Source organism: Ricinus communis, chromosome 9 (assembly GCF_019578655.1).
Source record: "Ricinus communis isolate WT05 ecotype wild-type chromosome 9, ASM1957865v1, whole genome shotgun sequence".
Taxonomy (NCBI): domain Eukaryota; kingdom Viridiplantae; phylum Streptophyta; class Magnoliopsida; order Malpighiales; family Euphorbiaceae; genus Ricinus; species Ricinus communis.
In genome coordinates this window covers 26,824,817-26,848,104 of record NC_063264.1, presented here as the reverse complement: position 1 = coordinate 26,848,104, position 23,288 = coordinate 26,824,817, and the positions used below count along the sequence as shown (strand labels likewise).

General features: G+C 27.7%; 1 protein-coding gene across 1 annotated transcript; it reads left to right on the top strand.

Moving 5' to 3' along the window:
- The first annotated feature begins 11,271 nt into the window (after positions 1-11,271).
- Positions 11,272-18,215, top strand: LOC8287515 (tRNA dimethylallyltransferase 9). The gene is made up of 11 exons (XM_002524218.4): positions 11,272-11,611; positions 12,006-12,059; positions 12,791-12,833; positions 12,993-13,101; positions 14,253-14,451; positions 14,752-14,977; positions 15,712-15,806; positions 16,074-16,168; positions 16,554-16,629; positions 17,467-17,600; positions 17,676-18,215. Exons 1-11 carry the CDS (start codon positions 11,384-11,386, stop codon positions 17,755-17,757), a joined length of 1,341 nt encoding a protein of 446 aa, XP_002524264.1. The 5' UTR covers positions 11,272-11,383; the 3' UTR covers positions 17,758-18,215.
- The last annotated feature ends 5,073 nt before the right edge of the window (positions 18,216-23,288 follow it).

Here is a 23,288-nt window from a genome sequence, read left to right as displayed (position 1 = left end):
TCCACAAACACTTTTATTGTTCAATTGAATTTTACTGTTAGTCAACAGTCTAACAACTTAATCAGTAAAAAGAAGATTAATTTATTAAACTTAAAATTAATTATTAAACTCAATATTCTTTCTATCAAATTTAGTATCAGAATTTTTGTCATCAGAAGGGAGCTAGAAGGGCATTTTCAGTCAAATTCTTCGGACTTTCAGCAAAAATCACGGTTGAATTACAAATTAATTAAAAAATAGATAATTATAAATTTAATTAGTGGCTTAATTTTTCCATTTCTTCTATTTCAGTATTTGAATTATTTTTTATGTTGAATTTAAATGTCTAAACTTATTAATTTATATATATTTATTAAACTTAAAATTAAATATTAAACTCAATATTGAATTTTGGATAAATAATTATTAGTTGTGTAGAATCTTAGTATATTTAGGAATATTTTAGTTTAGAGATTTAATTATAATTTCATTATTTTTAGTTTAATTAGGAGTTTTATTTAAGTGCTAATTAGTAGTTCTCTTTTATAGGTACACTTATTTGAGGTGAGATCCAAATTTCAAGCAAGAAGACCATTGAGCAAATGGAACTTCAAATCCAATGCTCAATGTCACTATTGTATAAAATTAGGGTATATAAATATATTTTTCATATTAGAAAGGATTACCTCAAGCTTGAGGTTCCTGGAAGGACCAACCATTATGGACTTTGTTTAGGTACTAAAGAAAAATAAACCTTAATTGTCTTATAGGATAATTTCCAATCCACTTCAAGGGAAGAAATCTAGTATTTGGGTGGTGTGTGAAAAGTCTAGGAATCCTCCATCTCATGTTACTCACCAACTCAATGGAAGTGGACAAAGGAAAAATAATAATTTTAAGCACAACTGATATCAAGTTTTTCAACCTTTCTCATTGTTGCTTGTATTTATCAAATTTTCCTTAAGGTTATGCACTATTCTAATTTGTATATGTGTTTTAATGCAATTGAGAATGATTATGAATTTTTGACATCATACAAACTTGAATAGATCTATTTCATTCATATTGATTTCATTTGACAATGCCAACAACACTTCAACATTTATCACTTCATGCTTTTGAAAGGATTCAAAAATTGTTTTTGTCCTATAAATCGCGAGCGTGATCTCCATTGTTCTTTTCAAAATGATTTCCTTACATTATCTCAAATGCGAGACATTTTAAATTTCTATAACCATTAAACTGCTTGTGGATTTTGGCGAGTACTACAGGGGAATCACGAACGCGATTATGAAATATTCTCGACCATTATAGAGAATTTTCAAATATAGCAAGCGCGACTCCCCAATAGCGATCGCAACTATCATAATAACTACAAAAAATATTAGTCGTTACAGAACTTCAATTTTCAAGAAATCCTGAATTGTTTTATCATTTTTTAAGTCTTTTATGCCTATAAAGTCCGCCCTAATTATACATGCAGCCCACCTAGTCTAGCCCAATTACATGTTATATTTTTTATTTTCAGCCTTTAAAATAATGGACTACTTATTATGATAATGCCCGTTCAGTGTGATCCTAATTCTAATGAAGCCCAATCCTAACTAAAGCATGCTAAGACTCGCTGTTTACTTAGATTTTAGGGTCTTAGGCCCAGTTAATATTGATTAACCTATTGGACTACAATATTCATGTTGGATCCAGTTTTAATCCTAAGTGTCTGTGGCCTATTTTAATTAATAATCAATACATAAACACATATTTGATAATCATATAATAAACAAAAATAAATAAAATAAAAGCAGAAAGAAAACCTAGTTATTACAACCCGGCCTATAACTACATTGCGAAAGAAAAAGACCTAGAAACTAATATAGAACGTTAAAATATATGAAAATCATCCAAAAGCCAAAAAAATCGGGACTGGGCCTTGCACACTCATTGTTCAAAAGCCAATTGATCGGCTTTAGGGTTCCTGACGGCTTTCTGTTGATTCGTTAATGTGTTTTGCATTCTTAGAGGTGAATTTCATATGCACAGTGAGATAAATTAATTAGATATGAAAAAAAATAGAGTGAAAACAGCGAAATAAAGACAATAGAAGTCAATTGAATGATTAAAGACCCTAAAACTGATAAAAATCCTAAAACTAAAAGCACATAAAAAAATAGAAAATCAATCATGCAATCCTATTAAACATATTTAATTACTAAATCATGATGAGAATATAAATCTAATTATTAATATTATTGCATGTGTTTAATAAGATTTAAAACCCTAATTGTCAAAATTATCATATTTAAAACCCTAGAGTTCTTAATATTATATTCAGAACCCGATTAACATGCAGATTCACAGAAACTCTAATCTAATCCTACTAATCGTAAAAAACTACAATAACCCTAATCATATTGCTAAAAATAAATAAGAAAAGAAAAATAAAAAAGAATGATGGAACCAATTTTTAGGATATAATGGATACATGTTTGAAGGAACCCTCAGGTTGTCACCATAGTTGATAGATTTGTGAGTCTCAGGCAATGAGGATGTAGTTGAGTCAAACCCGGGTAGGAATTCGGTGCTGGAACTAGTGTTAAGAAAACTTTTGTCGATTAAAAAAAATAAGTTTCCAAAAAGAGTTCTTTCTTCAATGGCTTCTTTCTTAATGGCTTGAGTTCTCAAGAATGATAACTTTTTCTTCTCTATTTCTTCTTTGTGTGTTTATTTTTTTTCTCTCTAAGTATCCTTTGTTACTCATTGGTAGTTGCCAATTCTTAGTTAAACCTAATCCTAATCCTAATCACCTCTTTCAATTTATAGAGATAGAAAAAACCCTAAGGGAAACGATAAATTTTAAAAATAATATTGATAAATATTCAATATTATTTTTAAATTTAAATAATTATCCTTAAAATTCATGATTATCATAAAAAAAACTTTCTAGAATTTGTATCTGTACATAAAATCGTCGAGAAAAATGACGTTCGAAAATTGATGCTAGAAAAGTAATTTTGATTTAATTATTCTCAACCCCAACTTGGACTCACCCGTCCTCAATCTCCCGAGACTCAAGAAAGACAATAACTTTCATCATGTGATTTTTCATAATTTTCTCGATATCTAGATCTAAAAAATGAGTTTTGACAATATTGCTTTAAATGAGCCTCAAGAAGAAATTAGTGTTATTAAGAAGATGAAGGGTATCACTAAGGAGCAAAGACAAGATTCAAGATCATTGTCAACAAGGAGATTTCACTCAATAAGGTACCTACAATGCGTACTTTAAGGAAATTGGGTATTGATAGTGAAGTCATGGGCTTTCTAAGAGCTAATGGGTGAGAGAAATTTGTATTCCCAAATGAGGATAAGTATGGAGACCTTACTAGGGAATTTATTTGCACCTGGGATGTAAAGAAGAAGCTTAGTGACCTATTAGGCTTTTATGGAATCACTTTAATCTTTTTGGGAAGTTCTATTGCTTGACTAGACAGCAAATAGGAGAAGTCTTTTGATTTCATAATAAGATGTTCCATATCACAGATATGAAGATGGTTGTCTCTACCATTTCGAAAGAAATATCAATTGAAGCCAAGTTCAACATCATATCCTCTTTGGCAAAGAGCATCAAGACTCTCTCTCATTGGTTTCCTCATAGGATTATCACCTTCATCATAAATTCAAGGGGAGATGGCAATGAAAAGGTAACATAAAAAGACCTATTTTTATTGATATGATTCACAACCAAAAGATTGAATCCTCCCGCTTTCTAATTGATCAACTTGTGCATCTTGGCAATACATCTAAGGGCTATATTTCATTCTTCACATGTCATTCTTATTTCTAAGTATTGAATGCATTTTCCACTTCCATTAAAAACAACCTCACCTACATTCTTTCCTATGGCTCAAACAAGCTTAACCTTGAGTATCTCCAACATTCAAGAGCCATTGTGCTTAGACAAGATACTTTATTTAAGTATGTGTTGGGATAAAAAGGGCAGCACAAAAGGTATAAGAAAAGAAAAGAGTGCCATCTCCTACTTAAGAAGAAGAGAGAGGTCCTCAAGTGATTGAACAAAAGACTCAAGGACTTTCTCAAACCTTTTTTGAAGAAAGGATTTTGAAGCAAATGGAATCTCAAGAAAAAAGACTTACTAAAACATATAGGTTGCTTCAACTCCTTCACTTTGATGTTAGGGAAATTTAAGAAAAGCAAGGGATTACACCTTGTCATCTTGAAGATTGGAAATCAAGTGAGAATGAGGAAGAAAAAGATGAAGACTAGACCTTAGTGCTATATCTTCTCTTTGTTTTCTTTGTTTTTTCATTTTAGTCCTTACACTTTATCTTTGGCACTTTACTTTAATCAAAGTCAAGAATCCAAGTATGCCTAAGAATTGCAATTGCACCCTCTCTGGCGCAACCGCGAAAATGAAGAGTTTTGAGGCAGAGACAAAAGGATTTCAAAGATTGAGAATCACGACCACAGCTAAGAAAGGCACGACCACAAATTTTATAAAACTTTGTGACCACTGCGAGTGATTACTTTTAAAGCAACCAATGTCTCATGCCACATTAGATAGCCGTTGGAAGCTCTTTAAGATTCATGACTACGAGACAAGAAGTGCGATCACAATTTACACTCTAATAGTGCATTTAATGCACTGTCCTAAATGTTTGGTAAAGTTTTGGGATATATGAGTAATGACTCCTTGAGATTGTTAGGATACAAAAACCATCTCAAATGGCCTTTAATGGTTGATTAACAACCTCCAAAAGCTTATAATATTGTGCATTTTATTTTCTTTCTTCTTGCAATCAATTCTAACAACCTTTGGTTGTTGTAAGAGCTTTAATACTCTAGTGAGGTTTGAGTGTTAGCCTAAACACGTGGGATTGAGTTTGAGAGTTAGCTTAGGTAAAACTCTTGTTAGGATTGTGTGTGCGCCATGAAATGCAAATTGTAAGGTTGTGAGCCCTAAACACTAAGTTTGGAGTAAGCTTGTAAAAGCTCCTTTGTAAAAGATTAGAAGTATAGTGAATATCCAATTGGAGATTGGAAATTGGATGTAGGGTTGACTAACACTCAAACCACTATAATTTCTTATGTTCTTTCTTCTCTATCCCTCTATCTTTTCTTATCTAAATTTTTATTTCCTATCATTCCTTCAATTCACCAATTCAGCCACCCTTTCTTGATTCATAAGGGCAAATAATAAATAATCACCAACCACTTATTCAACCTCATCATCACCTAACTTCCATCGCTCACCACTATCCTTAATCATGTTAATGTGACTCCTCCTTTTCATCTCCAAGGCTTTAAAGTGGAACTACTTTATGTTGCGGTCAGCTTCCTATAACTAAGCCGCATTAGAGCATTGTTTTCATTTAACCTCATCTTTAAGCAACAACTCATTAAATTTTGCTTGTACACTTCGAATTTGAGCCTTATTCTGGAACAAAAGCTATCCCTTTGCAGATTGTCCTGCTCTTTCGATTTGTCTTTTATTTTCTTCTAAATATTTCCAAAAGTCAGCTTACTCCACTTTGCCAAATCAGGAGCATAAGTATTAAAACTTGGCTCTATAGAGTCATGCATGCAAACCGGTTTATTCAACGTCCATGCATGAGAAATCACATCACCATATGATTCGTCATAGGTCCAAAAGTCAGCTTACTCCAGCTCATTAAGTTTTGCCTGTACACTTCGGATCTGAGCCTCAATCTGGAAACGAAAGCCATCCCTTTGCAAATTGTTCAGCTTTTTCGATTTTATTTTATTTTCTTTTGAATATTTCCAAAAGTCAACTTACTACATTTTGCCAACTCACGAGCATATGTATTAAATCTTCGGTACTATAGAGTAATGCATGCAAACTGCTTCATTCAATGTCCATGCATGAAAAATCACATCATCACAAGATTTGTCATAGATCATGAGAAATAATCTATCACTAATTGAAATGGCAGATTTTACAAAATCATACCTCTTATGTGGATTCTTAGAATTTTTTATTTTGAAGGTTTGAGATGAATAAAGATTTTTTTAAATTTATAGATTTTGTCTAATTTTTTTTCAACTGAATCAGAAATTTTAATAAATTTATGATAAAAGGTGCTCAAACAATCATTATTTTCATTATTTAGATTATAAATTAACCAGAAGTAATCTCGAAATAAAAAAAAATCATCATTATTATAAACTTTTTCATATCCTAAATGAAAAATTGAACTTTTAAAAATGAATAGTTTTGGAGGATAAAAAAATTATTAAAATTAATAGACTTTGACTCTCTTTTCGCTTGTTAAATAATAAGTTTAGCCAAAATTCATAAATCTTATAAAATCTCTCATTTGAGATTTCTAGATTCAAACAGTATTCTCAACTATTTAAAAATACTACTAGAATATTATAATTTAGTGACAAAAAATTAATGAGGAATCCCATCTGTCTCTACTAATAAGGGATTAGCGACGAAAATAAGTTAGGTAATGAAAATAGAAATTGCAATGAAGTTATGGTTGACTAGAGACTGATTATAGCGATGCACAGAGTCTATCGTTATAATCCTCGCTAACATTAGTGCCATCAAAAGGGCGTGAAGCCTCGTGAGGGAATTGCTATGGCTAGTGATGGATTTAAAATTAGCGATACATTATCTTCTGTCACAAGTGTGTAGGGTTTGTAGTTAGCGACAGATTTCTATCCATCATTGAGCATTAAGAATCTGTTGCTGCATTTATAAAGTAAAATACAACATTAATGATATGAGAAGCAACTTTTTATTAAATCTATGTTAGCAACAAACTCTATTCGTTGCTAATTGAAATATTGTAATTCGACAACAACTTCTTCTTCCTCACATTTCCATTTCTAAAATCTAATCTCTAATCCTCCCTAAATCGCTAATTTCTTTTCCTTCTCTCTTTCCCCTCTCTCTAACCCCTCTTTGTCTTTTTGTGTGTAACTACAACAAAAATAGTTTTTAACATCATTTGAGAAGCGTTGCTACAAATAGAAAAGTGTCACAATAGACATATACCAATGATTGTAACAGATTTTGTTTAAGTAGGTGTTGCTAGCACTTTAAACAACATTTGCAACAATAGTTGGTATTCGCTTGTTGCAATATTTAAAAAATATTTTTGTGACAATTAAAAATATAGATTTATGAATATCTATTGCAACACATGTATATTTGTCATTAAAAACTGTAATTGCAAAACTTAGAATAATACCCAAAATAATTAGAAAAAAAATGACTATTACAATGTTTAGCAAGCTTTACTAAACTTTGTCTTGCTATGACATTTTGATTCTTCGCTATAGAAATTAACATTTATAAGAAAATCAATAATTATACCAATTAATTTATTTCCTTCTTGATAATGAAAAGGAAATAATTATAGATTTCAAACTTGCATAAATAACTTCTTAAATATTCTTAAATGGACATTAAAAAGGAACTTGTTGATTTATATAAGTTAATAATTTAAAGAATAATGAAATAAAGAAAAAAATAAATTACATTGATCAATGCTAGCAATGATACAAGTAAATGCAAGAAAAAATACAATTAAATTAGCTATTTTTGACATGAATGTAAACTTTGAATTTGATCCCCTATAATAAAAACTAGCCAACCAAGCCTTGAATTTGAACTCTTGACAGATAGCAGTAAACCATGATGTATCGTATCTGAAGGTCATTCTCCTTTCTTAGAAGGTTTATATAAATCTAGAAAAAAAAAAATCATAATAGAATAAGAAACCATTTGAGATTAGGCACTTTAAAATAATTACATAAAAGTCAAAAAATTTCTAAAAAATAAATAAATATACAAGAATAGGTACACATTTCACGACACCTTACCTACAATTGGTACTTAATTGCAATACGTTTCACCACCAATTTGAATCATTAACAAAAAATTAAGAAAACGATCAAATACAAAATAAAAGAAAATAAATAGAAACTAGTAGCAAGAAAACAAAATATTTGATCAATTAAGTGTGGAAAAGAATTACCAACAATAAAAAAAATACAACAATCATATTGGTTAAATAGAATGGTCAAAAGGTCTAAGCCCTGCTAATATATCAAGTAAGGCAGTCATAAACAAATTGGGGCATCTAAGAGAAAGTCATAGAAATAAAAGGAGATGAAAAAAGAAAAAAGAAGCATATTGGTATAATATAGTGCCTTCTTCTCACTAAGGAAGTTAGAGTTTTAATGGAAAAATTGGAATTGGAGATGGGAGACATTAATGGCATTAATTGGAATTGGTAAATATATAAGTATTCTTAACATTCTAATGGAAAAAGGGTAGAAATTAAAATATGTGTGGGACTTTTAGAAAATAAGAAGAGAGAATATTAAATATGAGTTTAAATTTTTAATCTTTTTCTATGTTTTTCAAAATATTATTAGTAATAAGGAGAGGTATAATGTAATTCTCCAAAAAGAATTAAGGAAACTTAACTTTATCACTTCCCAAAAAATAAAAGTTTCTCATATAACTTTTTTTTATTTTCTATAATTGTTTTATTCAGATTGACAGACTCTTTGCTTAGTTTTTAATGAGATTATAATTTAAATTTTTTAATTTCATTTATCATAAAAAATTAAATACTATTTCTTAATATTTTTTATTTTCTTACATTCACCTAAAACATTAAAGAACAGAACATATATTTTTTAAAAATAATAACAAGAAAAAAAGAAGGTAGTAAATTTTTTCTAAAAAATAGTTTTAAGAAATAAAAGATAGTGAGTAGTTTTCTTTAAAAAAGGTAAATAAAAATTAGAAAATTAAAATTAATTCAACATCCTTACGTTTTAATGCTTAAAAGGACTTAATAGAATTCAAAAAGAAAATAAAATATAAGAAAAAGGAAATAGAAAAAGAAAAAGATTATAAATAATGAAGAGTAAGGATAGTTAGTTCATATTATGTATTAATATGAGTTAATTTATTATTTAAGAAATTATAAAGTTGGTATTTTAATTTTTAATTTTTTTAATTTTGATGTTTAAATTATTTGTTTATTCAATAAAATGTGTCAAACCGCCGCCCACAAAGTGTTTAAATCTGTTAAAAATATTCGACACAGGACTTTAGTTAGTTTTATAAGTTAAAATGTTTATATGAATTATTTTAAATAATAAATTGACTTAAATGTCTATTAAATAATCTCATCGTGTATTTCTTTTTCTATTTTTTATCCATTGTCAGTATCATTTTATCAAAAACAACTTATTTACTTTTCAAAAAAGTTTAGAAAGAAAAGATTATAAATTTTTTTCTTATTCATCCAAACAAAAAGATTTTAACAAATTAAATGCTACTTCTTTTCTTATATTCATCTCAAACAATAAGAGGAGGTATTAAGTTTTTTCTAAATTAAGAAATAAAAGATGATGAGTAAATATTTCTTTTAGAATATGATTAAAATTATAAGATAAAAAAATAATCTAATATTTTTACTTAATTAGTGCTTAAAAAATTAATAAAAAATAGAAAGAAGAAAAACAAGAAAAAAGAAAATAAAATATAAAAATTTATATATAATGAGGTTTAAGGATATTTAGGCCATTTTATGTATAAAATGAATTTAATTATAATTTTAACTTGTAAAACCTACAAAAAACATCATAATATATATAAATTAGCAAGTTCAAACACTCCATAAAATAAAAATAATTGTATAAACACTAAAATAGAAAAAATAAAAAATAAGAACTAAATTTATAGAATTTCTTATTATTTTAACACGTAAAACCTACAAGAAATACCATAATTTACATAAATTAGCAGGTTCAAATACTTGATGGAAGAAAAGAAATAGTTTAAATACTGAAATAGAAAAAAGTAAAAAGTTAAGACACTAAATTTATATTTTTTATATTATTTTAATTTACAAAACTTACAAGAAGTACTATAATATCTACATATATATATTAGTAGATTCAAATATTTAATTGAATAAGAAATAGTTTAAGTATCCAAATAGAATAAAATAAAATTTAAGACATTAAATTTATAATTCTTTTTATTATTTTAATATACAAACCTACAAAAAATACTATAATATATAGAAATTAGTAAGTTCAAACACTTAAAAAATAATTCCAATATTAGAATAATAACAAGTGAAAAGGTTAAAGATACTAAATTCTTAATTATTTTTTAGAATAAGTACAAAAATGTGGTTGTACCATTTTTCCAGCTTAAAGTATGTTTTCTTTTCATATAAAGATGAGTACAAATTGTGACAAGAAAATGTAACTTGTTATTAAAAAGTTTTAATTTATAAAAATTTAACTATCTTTACTTCAATTAGTCACTATTGTTATTTTGTTCGTGTTTGATAATATGAGTGTAAAATTTTACAACTCTTAATTTTATTGTTTGACTAACAAATCACAATTTAAGAAGTCACATATATGATGAGATCGTTTTGACGGTCAAATAATAAAATTAAAAATTATTAAACTCTAAACTTATATTATTAGATCTAAATTTTGACAAATTGAAACTTTTAAATGACAATATATTCTTTTTTATATTTTATAACTATATTTTTTTTCTTGTAATTCAGTAAACTTACAAGTATTTCTCTTTAATTCTTTTATTTGTCACTTTTTTATATTTGTCAATTTAAAAACAAACTAGGCGTATCTTTATTATTATTTCGATTATAAAATCAAATTTATAAATATAATTTAATAAATTTTTTGATATTTAATATTAATTTATAATATTTTAAAAATAATAGTAAATTTACTATTTTTAAATACTTGTATTTTTTAAAAAATTTGATCAGTGCAATAATATAAAAATTATTTATTAATTAGTTCTAATATTATATAAATTAATTCTAACAATATAATTAATATTACTATATTTTTTAAAATTAGAAATTCTTATATAGTTAAAAATAATTTATTAGTAAATATTATGTTTAAAAATATTATTCTCTATAATTATAATTATTATCTAATTAAAAATTAATTAATATATTATTTTTTAAAATATTATTATTTAATTTAAAAATTAATTTATTATTAATATATTACTTTTTTAAATTAAAATTAATATTTAATTAAAAATTTAATTTATTAATAAATTATATATAAATTATATATAAATTTAAATTTTATACATTAAAAAATATATATATTAAAATAAAAATTTTATATATTAAATATTAAACATACATAATTAAAAGATTTATAAGTCTAAAAAATTAAAATATATATATGTTATTTTTACCTCACATCCTTAAACCTTAATATCTTGGCAAGCAATAGCAGACAACGTAGAGATTTTTCACGACTAACAGAAAGAATAAACCCAACCCGTTCTCTATCTATCCATCTCTATACCGTTGAGAGTAAAATGATAATGAGCGAAGTATGTGGCCTCCGTCCACATAGCCTCCGCTTCCTCCTCCCTTCTCCGCCATTATCACTCCGTCGTCGCCTATTCGCCACGACGACATGCTCTGCCACCAAAAGGGAGAAAGTTCTTGTAATTTCTGGTCCCACTGGAGCTGGAAAGAGCCGGCTTGCTCTAGAGCTGGCTAAGCGGCTCAATGGTGAAATTATCAGCGCCGATTCTGTCCAGGTCCAACCCCACTTCATTTCTCTTCTTCCTTTTTGTCTTTTTTCTTTTAATTTTCGACTTGGATGATTTTGAAATTCACTGTATTTATTCATTAACTAAGAAAACGGAAAGAAAGGGAGGATTCTGAATGTTAAATAATTTGCCAGTGGTCAAGTGTCTTGCCTTTTGGGAATTTCACATCCTTTCCAGGGAAAACCATAATGGAGGTGTTAAAAATTGTACTGTAATAAGAGAATTTTGATTAATCTTGGGACATTGATATTAGATGGTGAACAGAAATTTGTTTTTTTTTTTTACCAGGACTTGGAAAAGGAATCAGTGTGATGGTTTCTTTTTAAATGTTTCTACATGCTAGTGAAGTCTCTCCTTCTGTATCTCTCTCTATCAATTGCAGGTTTATCGTGGTCTTGATGTTGGATCAGCAAAGCCTTCTCCAACTGAAAGGAAGGTCTCTACTTGAGACTTTTTATGTTATTTTTACTGTTTATCTTTTTTTTGTACTGTTAAATTTCACTTATTGGTTTTCTTTTTTTCGCTTTCTTGCACATGAAAGGTGTTTATTGGATTTTAGTATACGTGATCTTTATGATTTTTTTAATTTTTAATTTTTTGCGCGCATGAAAACTGTGAATAAAGAGTCAATTTTAAAACCAGACGAGTGCTTCCATTTCTGATGTGCTTTTATCTGATGGATATAATAAATAGGAATGCTCATATATTAGTGATAGACATTAGGCAATGTACCTTGAGAACTCGTGTATCACCGATAGCAAGATTGGTACCAGATTTAGCATTGGAAAGCAAGATTGGTACCACATTTAGCATTGGAAATTATGTTGTGCAGTTGACTGATGATAAAAGTCTCTCAATATGAAATTATGGAGCAGTTCATCTTAACTTAGCAAAAAAAGAATGAAAATCTTGAAGTTATTCCATCTTATTTTGGTGTTATCTTTTCACTTTCCTGTCCTCTGTCCGAATATTTTGATAAGAATTAGGGCATATATGTTACTGCTAAACATGCCACTTTGTCTTCACATAGAGTTTGCTTGTCACTAATTAAACTACAAAAAATCCATATTATTTTTGCTGGCATATCAATTACTAACCAGAACTTCTTATGTCACAGTAATTATCTATGTCTAGTTGTAATTATCGAATTCATACTCATTTTTACAGGAAGTGCGTCACCATCTGATTGACGTATCACACCCATCTGAAGGTACGTTTGTGTAGTACTAGACTACTAGCTGATATCAACAATGCATTTAACAGATTATTATTATTATGGTAATTCTCTTCTCTTGCTTTTTGGTGGAAGATAATTTTTATTCTTGTGCTATTATGAATCAATGATGCCATTTGTTTGACATTCCTTCAGACTATTCAGTTGGAAAATTCTTTGAGGATGCTAGGCAAGCCACACGTGATATTCTGGACAATGGGCGTGTTCCTATAGTTGCTGGTGGAACTGGATTGTATTTGCGATGGTATATGTTTCTGCATATGTCTATGCAAAATTTTCTAACATTGCTTTTTCATTTTCGGGAAGTTTTACAAATCATTCTCAAACTAGTCTGGAAATGTCACTTTTAATATAACAGGCTTGCTATTGCAACTATTAAATGTATTTCAGTATCCTGGGTTAATGATTTGTTAGCATCAACACATTCAAGAACATTACAGTTTATTTTGGCATATGTTCAGTGTGTTTCAGGATAATATATTATTATTAGCTAGACATATGTGAATATATATTAAAAACTGGTGATGTGGATCCATTCTTTGAAGGTCATGTTAAAACAATAGTTCACCTGTTACTGGTGAACAATGACCTATATAATGAAGTCTTTTGATTGGTTTCTTAGACAGTGCAGCTGAATATCACAGGTTACCCTACCTTTTAGAAAGATTTTTTTTTCCTAACTTCCTCTTAGTTGCTACAGCTTTCTCCTTTTGTCAATCTTCCTTTTTTATTTTTTTTATTTCTTAAAAAATTTTATTCCTTCTGTTCTTTTCTTTGAAAAAAATATTTTATCTTCTTCCTTTCTCATTCTTTCTTTTGATATCAGAGGTTTGTAAGAATACTTGAAAGCAGTTTCTTCTCTTCAATGATAATTGTTTATGGTTGGATGAAACCTAGTCAAATGTGTTTTTTCTTTGAAATGGATTGTTTTTGTACACTGAAGTTTGGAAATATTGGTTGCAACAATAACAGTGACATCACAACTGTGCATGAACAGGCCGTGTCATACTTTTTCAGATGAACAACTATGAACTTGTAATTGTACGTTAATTATTGTTCTGAACTTAATTAAGGATGACAATGGATATAGCTGTTTAGCAGAGAATATAATTTCATAAACTAAAGTTAAAGAAATAAGCTTCCATGGCCACATAAAATGGTGCGAGAGCTTTTGTATATGTATGTATTTAATGCTTTGTCTGACCAACTTTGATGCTCTATTGATAACTTATTGTCACGTTATATGTGATTTTACATCAGATGATGATGAAGGTATTAGATCAGATAGCTTCCTTCAAGTAATTGGAGAGGAGAAAATTGTAGAAGGAAAAATAAATTAAAGGAAAAGAACATATGTGCAAATATTCACTATTATTTCTTCAATAACACAATTAGGTTCGTATATGGAAAGCCAGATGTTCCAAAAGCCTCCCCAGAGATTGCTTCTCAAGTGTACTCAGAGCTTGCGGAACTGCAGGAAAACCAGGACTGGGATGCAGCTGTCCAGTTAGTAGTCAATGCAGGTGATCCAAGGGCTCAGTCCTTGCCTGCCAACGATTGGTATCGATTACGACGCAGCCTTGAAATAATCAAGGTTAATTTGTGATATACTTCAAATGTATTAGTGAACACTTGAAACTCTCTCTCGCTCTCTCTCTCCCCCTACATGGACATTTCTAAATAAAGTACATTTTAGTATTAGTTTATGAATAATATTCATTCTTTAGAATTCTCATACTGTTTAATCATCTTGAGTGTGTTTTTGAATTCATCAAGATAAACTGCCTATTTTTTATTTTAGGTCTGACTTTTTGTTTCTAAAGCATTGAATTCAGCAGGTGCTAGGTTCTGGAATTGATTCAAGTATTTATCACTGTTCGTTTTGGCTTGGCAGGCTACTGGATCTCCTCCATCTTCTTTCCAAGTTCCATATGATTTTTTCAAGGAACAATTAGGTACACGATTAACAGAGAGCTCTCTCAATGCAAATTTAGCTGGTGACGTATCTGCGAAAGTTAAACCTAAAGACTTGGACTATGATTTCATTTGTTTTTTTCTCTCAAGCCCCAGACTAGATCTTTATAGATCAATTGATTACCGTTGTGAAGATATGCTTTCAGGTATATTTTATCACAATCATCACTTGGATGTAATTTTTTGCTCTATTAAAGATCTTAAACTTTTCAATATGTACATGATTCAATTTCTTTTTGATGAGAGAATCAGCTACTTCATTTTAGCATATTCACTGTACAAATTATTTTATTCTCATACGAGGACTAAACTAATGAAAGAGTTACATTTTACCATCTTAATTCTGAGTATGGTTCCTGATGAGCCAATCAATACTTATTTTTTAGATCATGGAGTTAGCTGCTTAGCTCTTCTTACCTACTACCTAGAGACATCACTTAAGTCTAAATAATGGTCATGCATTTTCTGGTATAACTTGGAGTTCAAGTGAAAGTTTTTGAGTAGGAGTTGACATGATATGAACATCTAATTTCATTTACGTCTATTTGCAGATTGGAGTGTTAGGGAGAGCTTCACTGTTATATATTTTGGAAGTTTGGATCAATTAGTTACTTCCTATGTTTCTGGTTTCTGTAATTTTTGTCTTTGCTGTAGGAGTGCAAGTTAGAATTAAATGACAAGATAAATATTATCCAATAACATGTAAAACATTTCATATTTGATATAAGACACTAAGATATGACGTTTTCCCACTATACATTGGCTCTAAGGTTTTAACCTTAATTTCTTTTGCATAAGTTTGTTCTTTATTATTTGCATAGTTCAGCGCCCAAGTATAATTTGTTTTTATTCTTATGTATATCTTCAATTTCGTTTGTAGGAACTGATGGGATTTTGTCTGAGGCCAAATGGCTTCTTGACATGGGTCTCCTTCCAAATTCCAACTCTGCAACTCGGGCTATTGGTTATAGACAAGTATACCAATTTACTCATATGTTTATTTATTCCTGTTGTTATTTAAACTAATTTGTTGTATGGATTCTTTGAAATGTTGTTTCAAGGTTTATTTGAGCAAAATAAATAATCTTTAATTAAATGTTGATATCGCCACTGTGTTCAGTTATGGTGTTATTTTGGTGCAAAATTATCATCAGTTTTCACTACATGTATGTTGCTGATTGCCCCACCCCAAAAGTGATTTTAGGCAAGGACAGCATGGCTTATATGATTTAATATTTTCAGGCAATGGAGTACCTTTTACAGTGTAGGCAACAAGGGGGTAGGAGTTCTGCAGGAGAATTTTATGCTTTTCTATCTGAATTTCAGAAAGCATCTAGGTAAAAGTCCATCTACATAGCAGTTGATATAAATGTAATTCTTGAATCAGAGCTCACTTTAATTGGCTGACTACCTTGTGTCCTGTAATTAGATCCGAGAATATTTATCATTATATAGAATCAAAATAGAGGTAATGAAATTGAAATTCATCAATAGATACTATAAAATTGTTGTAATTATAAAATTTCACTTTGTTTTTGATCTTTGAATGAAATAAATGGATTTTTGAAATGAAATAAATGGATCAGATTCTTTTCCCTTATGATGTCTATATCCTATAATTATCAAAGATTATTTGATTATGTACTCTACAATATATAGGTCCTGAAGTACTTGATTACTCCAGGAGTAGGAAGTCAGTTGAGTAATCTTCTTTTGATGCAGGAACTTTGCAAAAAGGCAAATGACATGGTTTCGCAATGAGCATATCTATCACTGGCTCAACGCTTCTAGGCCCCTGGTATGCTTGATTCACCATTGTTTCTTAATAGTGATAACTTAAAGCTGCTTGGTGCACTATGTTGAGTGCTTGTTATTAGTGTTTCCACATTAGATTTTTGGATTTGGAGAAGGACGCATGCATTTCTGCGTTCATGGAAAGAACTGGTTATGTAATGGTTTTCTCTCCATGTACTGCGTGTGTGTTTGCATGCATAAGAAACAAAGTAATAAACAGAGTAGTTGTTTTTCAACTAACAAGAACTCACTGCTGGTGGATCACATTTTTCTGTATTTCAGTAAGTAAACTGCAAGTGGATGGGTGTGAAACCACCTTATTGCAATCTCATCATTCTCTCTGAATCAAATTTATTTTCTTATTTAAAGCGTCTTTAATAAGAAATCAAGGAATGGAACCAATTGGAAAACCAAAAATAAGAGGAGAGAGATAAAACTATTGAATTGCGAGTAACTTACTCTTTAAGCTTTTTGTTTGCTTTCCAAATACACCTAGGAATTTGATCAGATATGGAATTTGAGATTAGGTTACCTAAAAAAGTGGGTAGAGGAAATGTTAAATCAGCTCAAGCATGACATGTATGAGAATGTACACCTAGATTGCGTAAAACAATGATTAGCTTTAAGTTGTCCGACCTGTCAGTGTTCTGCTAACAGCCTAACGGTACTACTTCAGGACTAGAACTTCTAGGATCCCGCTCCCTGTTTTTCTAAATTGGTTTAGAAGTATACAGTAACAGTTTATTTGCCTCCTCCTTTTATAAAGTGTAAGACCTTGTGTAATTAAACTATTTGTGGCTTTTTCTTTTTCTGCTAATTTATATGAATATCTTCTTCACAGGAAAAGGTGCTTAACTTTATTTATGATGCATACCATGATCAAACTGGCTCTTTGGTTGTTCCTGAATCACTTCGAATGAACAAATCTAATCAACGAGAAAACCTTCAACTAAAGACTTATCGCACCAAAAATAGGTACGAATTAATGAATATAGGAACGCTTGCTATTATTTGGTGCAAAGAGCTAAAGAGCTTTGTTTGACTGTGAAGGCATTTTGTCAGCCGGAATGATTGCTCTGATATTCTAGACTGGATAAGGACTCAAGGTGAAGTAATGAGCAATGTTGTTTGACTTTGAGTTGGCTCCATTTGAGCAATTTGCAATTTGATATTATGGAAGAGCTTCTCTGTTTCTTGCAAAAATAAGAAATCTGCATTTTAATGGCGTCGGAGTTCTCCATCCAGTTTGAGTTTGGCTTGGCTTGACAATGCTTTTGCAAGGATAATTGCGGATTCCACCAGTGAGCATTCTTTGAGCATTAACTTTCAGAACTGCAAACTCAGTTGTTCTGATGAAAAGGGCTGCTAGAATGTTGTATAATTTATTCTTCTTCGCTCTCTCTCTTTTTCACCCTTTTGTTTGGGTTGGTGGTTGGCAAAATTGTACACACAGGTAAAATTGTCATGTGTTTCGCTTTACATTTGAACTGTTAAACATGTTCTGCTACATTTAGATTCCTGCCTTTTGTAGTAAGATTATCTATGCCGTGATGCGGGTTTCATTAATAGGAATGTCTTTTAGAATAACCATATTTGGCCTCGGCCTCTTGTACTTTTACATTTTTTCGGATTAGGTCCTTGTACTTTCATTCGGTGGCATTGAGTCTTTATATTTTAATTTTATAAAATTAAAGTTCTTTTCTAACGGTAGTTAGGAGCGTGTCTCACATGCGATGTTAATGCATGCAAAAATAATTTTTAGGTTTTTTGTATTAAATTTTTGTACTTTTATTTTGTGAGATTGAATCTATACTTTTATTTGCATAACATTAAACCCCTATATTTTATTTTGTTGACATTAATTCTCTGAAGATTATTATTTAAAATTTAAGCTATAAGAATGATAAAGAATTTATTGTAATTTAGATTTAAGATATATTTTATTGTAATAATAAACTGTTAATTTAAGTGGAGTGATATTATTGATTTTAAATTAAAATTATTATTTATTGGATTAAATTTACATTAATTAGGATATGGCGGTTCAATTAATAAAAAAAGAGTTGAACTAATAGAAAGAAAGGCGGTTAAATTATCTTCACCGTTCCTAAATTTTAAGGCTAATCTTTATTTTGTGACATTAAACTCTCATAATTTCGATTTTTATATTAATTGTTATAACTATCAATTATGTGTCATAACAGAAGTATGATGTGGCAGTCCACCTGGAAAAAGTTATTTTTTATATACACAAATTCATGTCATTTAAGTAGTATATGTAGTCCTACTTATTCTCTTTTCTTTATATTTCTTTTTATCTCTCTAGCTTTTCCATCTTTTTTCCTTTTTCTTCCTCTTTTCACTCTACTTCTCTCCTTTTCTTTTATCTTTTCATCTTTTAACTTTTTAAAACCCTAGCTACAATTCATGTGGATTAAGTAATAATAACTTTTCAAAAATTACTTTTCTTTTATTTTCACCAAAATCAAACTCACAAATATATAAATACTATAAATTTTGAAAATTTCATAATTTGTTCTTCACCATCATCAGTTTTTTGCAACAAAAACTATAAATTTTAGAAATTTCACAATTTTTTCTTCGCCATTGTTAGATTTTTTGCAATGTAAGATGTTCTCTCCATCATCAACGCAATAAAAGATAATGTTGATTGCTCGCTTGTCAGTCTGGTTCAACTGCTCTTTTTTGGTGTTTACCATTCATGTCGATGAAGCAATAATAAAATCAACAGCAACGAGAAATTAGTTTATTGGGTATTTTTTTGTGAGTTTTTATTTGTAATTACATATCTTTTTCTCTTTAATTCAATATAGTTGTAGTAGTGGGTTTTGATTTTAAGAATTTAAATTGATTTGTAATTATTGAATTTTATTTTTTCTTTTTAATTAGTTTAGTACATTTTGGAAAGTAATAAAATCTTTTTTTTCTTTTCTTAATGTGTATGATCTTGTTATTTTTTGATAAGGAAAAGATGGTTTGTGGCGGTGTTGGTGGGTGAAGGAATGATGATAGTGGGGATAGAAGTGTGGTGTACATATATGAATTTAGAGTCTTTAGTGAAGTTGCTATTTTAAATTTTGATGGATGATTATAAAGAATTTATTTTCTTGCTTTGAGCTTTGAAACTGGTGATTGTAGTGAGATGGATTAGAGAGTAGACAGAAAGAATGAATAAAAAGGGTGAGATGAGACTTTAGTCCTACTTAAATGCCATGTACTATTCTTTTAAAAAATAATTTACAAGTAAGTTGTGCTATCATTTTTTCGTCTAATAATTAATGGAAATTGGGAGTATGGAGTTTTATGATATATATAAAAATCGAAATTCATAAAATTTAATGTTATAAATTGAAATTAAGGACTTTGGTGATACTCGCCTTAAAATTTTAAAAAATCAAGACAAATTCTCAGCATTTATTATAAATTAAACTTCTATAACTTTTCATATACGAATTTGAATATTTATTATAAAATAAAATTTTAAATTTCTTATTATTATTATTATATAACTCAAAAAGGTGTTTTTCTATTTTTAAATAAATTACATAATTTAGAAAAATTCCTAAATTATTGAATTAATTTCTAAATTAATTTTAAATAATTTTAGTGTGTTAAGTAAAATTCTTTTAAAAAATAATTAAGAACTTAATTAGTTAAAAATTAAGATATAAGGATTTAATAGGTAAGATTAAAATATACAGGGACCAATAATGTTGTTTATATATTTCGTTAGAATAGAACTTATAGTTTACGAAAATAAAAGTACAAGAACTCAATATCACTGAATGAAAGTGCAAGGACCTAATCCGAAAAAATAATAATACAAGGAGCCAAATATGGATTATTTCTTTCTTTTAGCTAATACCTATTGCTATGAGAATATAAAAATGAATAAAAATAGTGTAATTACTATTTGTCTCTGGTATTCTTCTCATATTATACTAGTAATAAAAAGTTATAGTTTTTCATTCTTTTATTTTATAATTTTATACTAACATGTTATTTTATCAAAATTTTTGTTAAATATCGGTAGCTATATTTGGTTATATGCTATTTGCTTTATATTTTTTGTAAAATACTTTTATTACTCCTTATAGTTTATTTATTACACTAGAATTCTTTTATCTTTTAATAAAACTAACTATTATCTAATTCTTTTGTAGTAAAAAGAGTTAAAAGATTAAATTGATAAAAGAAAATTTAAATTTAATAATTAAATTTATTATTAAGTATTAGATTCATCTAATTTTATCAAATCAAGATAAATTTTTATTTTTAGTAAAAAATAATTCATATTCATACAAAAATAAAAAGATAATATACTTTTATTTTAATTTTTAGTAGAATTTAATCCTAGTAAAATCTAAACATTTTAAAAGTGTTTATATTTAGCAAAATATTTATCAAAATAAAGTAGATTTATTTTATTGTTAAAATAATTACACTAGAATTGTAACTCTGATAAGAAGTTTAAGGATTAAATTATATTTTTTATTATATTAATTCGTTAATTCATTGACTTTGAAAATATAAGAGGATTTTAGTATAATAATTAAATATATGAGCAATTTATATACTACATCAAAAATCAAAGAATAAATAGTATAAAACCAAACCTAATTAATGATTATTTAACGGGAATTTGATGGAGAGACTTTTTGGTATAAAATAGAAAATAAAAGGCTATAAAAACTAATTTTTAAACATTAAGGTGTAAGTAGTGTAATATAAAAAATACATGAAGTATATAGTAATTATCCTAGTAAAAATTAGAAATATAATGCCTAAAAATATATAATTATTTCTAATATATATATATATATATATTGCTTGTTACACGCGTAACTTACTATTATAAAAGTTATTAAGAATATTTAACTATTTTATGAGTATTTTTCTTTGTTGTGTGGTATGAATTCATATGTTATTATATACTTTATAAACTTAATGAATACTTAGACTTCAAATAAATTTATATAAAATCATAAAATATTTAATTCTGCTTTTATACTTTGATTTAATTAGCCACTATCAATAGTTAGCTTTATATATTTTATCTAATTATATTTTCTATTAAAATTATATATGGAAATAATTTATTTTAGTTGGGTAATTTATTTATTTATTTTCTTAAAATTATTTTGATTGTATTATTTTAAAATTATTTAATAAAAAATATTAAAATGAAATCTCTATGTTAATAAAGAAAGAAATATGAAAATAGTTCGATATTTTTATTTTAAATTTTAAGATTCTTAAAATATAATATTTTAATAATATTATTATTATAATTAAATAAAAATAATTTTTATTTTTCAAGAAAATTGTAAAAATATATATAAAAAGAGATGAATTTAATTTAAATTTTCATGATAAAAAGAGAATACATTAATTAATTTTGATGAAAAATTAGTTTAGCATGTAAAAATATATTGACCACATAAAATAATTTATTTACAAAAATCTTACTAATGAAGTACTATAATAATAATAATAATGAATATATAAATTAATATATTAATAAAATAAATTTAGTAAATATAAGAGAATAGTTACATTTATTAGCCAACTATCCATTAAGCCTCTTATAAATCAAACAAAAATTAAATTTAATATATGAGTGGTGATATTGCTATACCTTATCTTGTTGGCCCAATGAAATCAAAAATTTAAACATTTGTCCCTTTTTGTAAATTTGGCTCATCCTTTAAATTTTTATTTAAATGGTCTTGGTTAATTAATTACAATTATAGCTAAATTAAAATCTCGGTCAAAATTTGATGCTACCTTCTTAACTCCAGTGTAACGATTCAGAACTAGATCATATGATATATTGTCTACTTTGGTCCCTAAAGACCTCACGGTTTTATCCTTTTGGCGGGTTCGAGAACTTCCCAGGAGATCCCCTATTCTGGAATTTCTCTGAACCAAACACGTTTAATTCATGAAACCAAGTCATGAAATTAAATATAAAAACTATTACTATTAAATATCTTTTGCATCAAAGTTTACATATCTTATGTTTTTTCTCCAATATCCATTATGATAAAGAAAAAATCTCTCTCTCTCTCTCTCTCGCTATATATATATAATATAAAAGATGATTTTAAGAATCTAAATGGACAACAAACAATAAGAATCATAGTATCATATACCTGAAGTAACTCATTATATATTTAGTATATATTTTCCATTGTATATCTTAAAAAATATTTTATCTTTTTTAAAAAATATTTTTTTTCTATCTAATATATAACTGATTTATTCCTTTTATATATATATATATATATATATATATATAATAGAAGATTTACAAAAGTTTTATAAGTCATATATCATACATACAATATAAACACATTTTAAAAATATATACTTATGATGTACTTATATATACTTGATATATACTATTTGCTGGGTTTTTGTAAAATAGATTAACTACTTAGTTTTTATAGATCTGAATTTTAAAATCTAATATTCATATTCTATAGTAATATTTGTCCAAATTAAGATATCAATAATTTATAATGTTTAATAAAAATTCTTAAAATTGATTATATATTATAAATATATCTTAATATTTAAACTATGTAGTAATTAACATAAAAATATATTTTTTTATTAGAGATATATATCTAATAATTA